Genomic DNA, 5,827 nt, shown 5'->3' on the forward strand with positions numbered 1-5,827 from the left:
TGGGTTTAATTGTAAATATTTCCATATTTTTAAGTATATGGTATAATATTAATCATTATTGCACTAGTAAGAACTCTCATTATCAACAGACTAAATAATAAGAAATGTAACTAAAATATGATCACAATACCATTATTGATCTGAAAATGTACAATTTCTTACTTAAACATTTTAATCCAAGTAATTTCCCATCAGCAGTGCCACTCATTTCTTTGTTTTCATGGATCCTTGCTTCCAGGACAATGTTAAATCATGATGGTGAAGGTGGACCTGCTAAACTGTTCTGACATTTTATAGGAAAGCTAGTAGTGAAAAATTTTTGTTCCATAAAAATATTTTGTACTCTAAAAAAATTAGAGATCATACCAAAGGTGACATAACACAATAAAAAGAGATAAAGGGAACTACAGAGCTACTAATACAATAGATTGTTGAGCATTATATCCCCCAATTTTAAAGTAGTTTACAATGCCCGTCTATTGCTTTCCCCCTCTAAATTAACACCTTAACTGGATAGATAATTCTACCTAACACTTTTCCTCCTAAGTCTCCAAATAGCCTTTGCTATTTTGACTTGTGACAGCTGTTAAAAAGAAACACAAGGCCAGCCTGATTTACCTTGACTTTAGAGGAATATAAATTTTTATTAACCTAAGTATGCCTCACTGTGGATTACTGGAATAAATTTATACAGAATGTGTCCGTTCTACTGATTATGCAGTTCATATCAGAGGAATTTTCTGTTATATTTGTATTTTTTTCCTGTAAATACAGTGAAATCTTCTTTTCATGGACACTTATCTATTCTATTGTTTTCTACAATCCATATGCAGGAGCCCTGGTGGTGTAGGTGAGCTACTAACTGAAAGGTCCACAGTTCAACTCCACCAGTGGCTTTGAAGGAGAAAGATGAAGTTTTCTGTCCCCTAAAGATTTAACGTTTCAGAATCTCAAAAGAGTAGTTCTACTCTCTCCTGTAGTGTTGCTATGAGTCTGAATCAACTCAAGGGTAGATCTTTCTTTCTTTCTTTCCTTTCCTTTTCTTTCTCTCTTTCTTTCTTTCTGTTTATTGTCCATATATCATCTGTGTCATTTAATGTTTATTTTTTTTCCTTTGCAATTTCTGTTACACAGCAACTTTTCATGTTACTCATTTAGTTTCTGATTGGATTTCTTGTAGCTTCCACTAATCCTAGTGTTAGAATTATGATACTTTGACCTATAATTGTTTTTCTTATAGTCACAAACTCACTTATCAGCATCCCATTTTTTATTTATTATTCATTGGTGTCATGAAAATATTAACTTCTTCAAGAGAAAATCATTCATTGTGGGAAAATTTCTTCATTTTTATTTTTTAAAAGGGTAGAATGCTTTTTGGAGTGGATTTTTCATCTGTTTTCTGCCTATGATTTTAAAAATGATTTTTATTATAGCATTTCATGTGATAGCCATGCTATTTACTTTCATCTAAATTGAATTACTATGGGCAGCTCTATCTGGACCCTCTGTGTACTTTCTTTTCATTTTGTCCTGCATTATCTGAGAACTGTAATGTTCCTTGCAGAGTATCAGTCTGATGGCTGGTTTATGTTTTCTAAACATCTGTCGTGATGATCAATGGACATCCTGGGGTTTTTTATTGTTAAAAGTTATGAATCTAGGGGCATTTCACCTAGTTATGTGTATATCATATTTCTTGGAATTATGCTTAGGCTTTTAATAATTCTCCCATTTAAAAATTGAAGTCATGTATCCTAGATATTATTCTAACAATGAATCCTAGATATTATTCTCTTCCCAACCTAGCTTTACCAATTCATTTCCCAATACTTTATTTTATCCATCTATGATTTATTTTCAACAGCTATTTCTACTCCTCTCCTAGCAAAAACTCAGACCAAACTCACTACCTTCCAGTCCATGTTGGCTCATATTGGTCCCTTATGAGTTTCTGAGACTGTTAACTGTTAACAACAATAGAATGCCCAGTCTTTCTCTGGAAGAGTGGCAGTGGTTGTTTTGAACTGCTCACCATGTGGCATGCGGATCACAGTGCAACACGTAACCACTTCACCACCATGGCTCCTTCTTCTCCTTAGGTAGTGGAAGGAAAACCCAAGACATGGTTGTGGGATTGCTCTAACAATGCAATGTGTCCAGAGGTGGAGAGGAGAATTTGAATGGTTCTTTCTCTTTGTCTATTCATCCTCAGTCTATCTCAAGGGTTCTGACATTACCTGCTAGCTTTTGAAAAAATATGTTGTTGTCAAATTACTATTTATTGCCAGCAATAATTAGTTAATGTTTTGCTATGACTTAAAAAAATCTTAAACTCCAGTCTGGATAAAAAAAATAGTAAATCATGAGAAATATTTGCTCCCTCTCTAATGACTTAGTATGGGGATAAAGACCTTCTCCTCAGTGATGTCAGGTGGCTGTTTCTCAGTTTCCTTTCTTCCAAATTGAGTTAGGATATTAGTAGGATTGATCAGAGATTTTTGCAGTGATGTTTCTCCTCATGCTATCTCTAGAAGTAGGTGTTGCCACTTTTCAAAGAGCATGGTGAGTGGGAACTTTCCTATTTAAAAAAATAGCTGCTGATAAGCTTTTTAATTTTGTTATACCTTACTTTATTAACTTTTAACTTCACTTTATTAAATTTTAAAGGACTTTTTTTTTACAATCAAGGTTTGTCCTATCATTTTATTTCTGAAGTTCTTTCTTAGAGTTTTTAAGTCTAATATTATCTTTGTCTTTAGAAATCTATATTATTATAGTAAGAGTCGCTTTATTAAGAACAGATATATCTATTGTTTAGAAAAATGCACATATTGTTACCTCAAAATACAAATTCTTGTAAAACTATTTTGTTATGGCAAAGGAAAATAAGCAATAGAGAAGAATTATAAGATAAAGAGAAAAGGTAGAGGTAGTAGTTATTCCCCCACCCACCTTCACTCACATACTCAATTCCCAAATTTCTCATTTATCTACTACTTTTTTTCAACAGCTTTTCCTACTCTTCTTCCAAGAGAATTTGGGAACAGCCCCCCCAACGTGTATTTATAAGTTTGGTTTATCAGACAATATATCGTGCGTGTGTGACTTCAAATAGGTCTGCTATTAGTAAAAAGAAGGGTAAGGAAAAGGATAGATAGAATAGGAAGGCTTAAAATAGATGTTGGAGTTAGTCATAATGGTAAGAGATTGAGTCCATTTTACTTCTTACAAAACCAATTTCTGAGTTATTGACATCCTGAGAATTTATGTTGTATTTTCTCTTTACCTTTAACAAAATATATCGATTACTTATCTCCTTGCTTCAGAAATATTCTGGAGTATTAGTACAAAGTAATCAAAGGCATATAGATTTTAAACAAATACAATTTTTTAAAGGTGAGAGATGATGTAACAATGCATCTTCAGTATCTTTATCTTGCTCATTATTTTATATATTTCTCCTTCTTTCCAATTCCTCCCTTTGGTAAGAATTGATGAAATGCCATCCCTTCTTGCATATTCCAGCTGGTTGCATACCTTTTCTATCTGTGAGAAGTCACTTAGAAGTTTGTCAAGATTCACACCACCAGTCTTTTTCAAACTTCCTTCACTGTTCTGATCCATGATCCTGGAAAATTAACATTTAAGAGAAATAAAAATTGTGAGTGTAAAAAATATGGACACACTAGAAATTAAGGTCATTCTAGATTCAAGGTAAATAAATAAAACATATGTAACCTTTGCCATGACTTTCTTTAACAATTTACATTTTGACAATTTCCTAACATATAGATAACATAAATGGGATAATGCTTAAAAAAATACTGCCAATCTCTGCCGTTTTATTGGAGTATATAATTTATTTAAATGTAATGGTATTTATCTTCCTTATGTCTTATGGATTTTGTTGTTGTTCCTTTACTTCTGTAAAGAGTTACAGTCTTAGAAACGCACAGGGGCAGTTCTACTCATCGAGTCACTATGAGTCAGCATCAACCTGTTGGCAGCGAGATGAGGTGATTCTCTTCTGGTGGCCCTGCTAAATACCAGGCTAAATGAAAGAATGGAGGTTTGAGTTCATCCACAGTTGCTTCCGAAGAAGGACCTGGAGATTTACTTCTGAAAAACCAACCATTGAAAGCCCGCAGAGGACAGTTCTATTCTGACCATAGATTAGACTCAACTGGATGACGACTGGAAAATTCCTCTACTACTACACTATCAAGTTGCATTGATAATTATGGGCAACTAGAATGTGAAAACAAAATGAATGGATCAGTAATGGGAAAATATGGCTTTGGTGATAGAAATGAAGCTAAGGTTTGTATGAAAGAATCTTCCCAAGACCAATGATTTCTTCCCACTACTTGTCTGTCAGTTTTTAGTACTGTGGTGACTTTTGTGTTGTTGCGTAGCTGGAAGCTCTGTCACTGCTATTGTAACTACCCACAATGTGAACAGGTTTCAGTGAAGTTTCCAGACTAAGAACAGATTATGAAGAAGGGCATGGCTGTCCACTGTGGAGGAAGTAGGCACTGAAAACCTTATGGATAGTATTTTAACATTATCAGATACTGAAAGCTGCATGAATGGAAGCAGAATATTGGAGATGGTGCCAGAGGATGAGCCTCTCGGGTCAGAAGGCACTCAAAATGTGACTGAGAAGGAGCTGCCTTTCAATCATGGTGATATTAATGGAGTAAAGCCTACAGGAGTGTAGCCCTTGGAATCTTCATTTGTTGATGGGGAACTACCCAAGGTAAGGAGAAACAGCTTCAGAAATTTGCTAATGTTCAGAACTTGGAATGTATGAAGTATGAACCTAGGGAAATTGGAGCAGTCAAAAATGAGATGCAACTCAATAAAATTCAATATTCTAGGCATTAGTGAGCTGAAATAGACTGGCATTGGCCATTTTGAATCTGAAAATCATATGATTTACTATGCAGGGAATAACATAATGAAGAGGTATGGCATAGCATTCGTTGTAAAAAAGGACATTTCAAAATCAATCATGAAGTACAATGCTGTATAACATTTTATATATATATATATCTGCCTTTAAGGAAATCTAATCAATACAACTATTATTCAACTTTGTGCACAAACCACAAAAGCTGATGGTGAAGAAATCAAATTCTACCAATGAATTCAGCCAGAAATCAATCAAGCATGCACTCACGATGCATTGATAATTATTGGAAATTAGAATACAAAAGTTGGAAACAAAGAGGAAAGAACATGAGTTGGAGAATATGGAATTGGTGATAAAAATGAAGCTGGAGATTGTATGATAAAATTTGGCAAAACCAATGACTTGTTCATAGCAAATACCTTTTTTCAATCATACAGTGACTATACACATAGACAGATGGAATACACAGAAATCAAACTAACTACATCTGTGGGAAGAGATGATGGAGAAGCTCAACATCACCAGCTAAAACCAAGCAAAGGGCTGACTTTGGAACAGACCATCAATTGCTTATATGTAAGTTCAGGATAACACTGAAGGAAATTAAAACAAGGCCATGAGAGCCAAAACATGACCTTGAGTTTATTCCACCTAAATTTTGAGAAATCTCAAGAATAGATTTGCTGCACTGAACACTAATGACATAAGGATTGCTGAGATGTGGGAGGACATCAGGCATATCATTCAGAAAAAGAGCAAAAGGTCCTTAAAAAGACAAGCAAGGAAGAAAACATCAAAATTATGTCAGAACAGACTCTGAAACTTGCTCTTAATTGTAGAGTAGCTAGGCAAATGGAAGATATTGAAGTCAAAGTGTTGCACAGAAAATTTCAAAGGGCAGCGTGAGAA

General features: G+C 34.4%; 1 protein-coding gene across 1 annotated transcript in view; it reads right to left on the minus strand.

The window, feature by feature from the left end:
* CCDC152 (coiled-coil domain containing 152) overlaps positions 1 to 3,627 on the minus strand; it is a 60,653-nt gene extending 57,026 nt beyond the window's left edge. Inside the window, exon 1 of the mRNA XM_004716934.2 lies at positions 3,541 to 3,627. Coding sequence (XP_004716991.1) covers positions 3,541 to 3,627 — 87 coding nt within the window. The remainder of the gene's footprint in view (positions 1 to 3,540) is intronic.
* Positions 3,628 to 5,827: the final 2,200 nt, after the last annotated feature.

The sequence above is a fragment of the Echinops telfairi genome, unplaced genomic scaffold (genome assembly GCF_000313985.2).
Source record: "Echinops telfairi isolate 266 unplaced genomic scaffold, ASM31398v2 ScPeMD7_7469;HRSCAF=8507_1, whole genome shotgun sequence".
In the NCBI taxonomy this organism is placed as follows: Eukaryota; Metazoa; Chordata; class Mammalia; order Afrosoricida; family Tenrecidae; genus Echinops; species Echinops telfairi.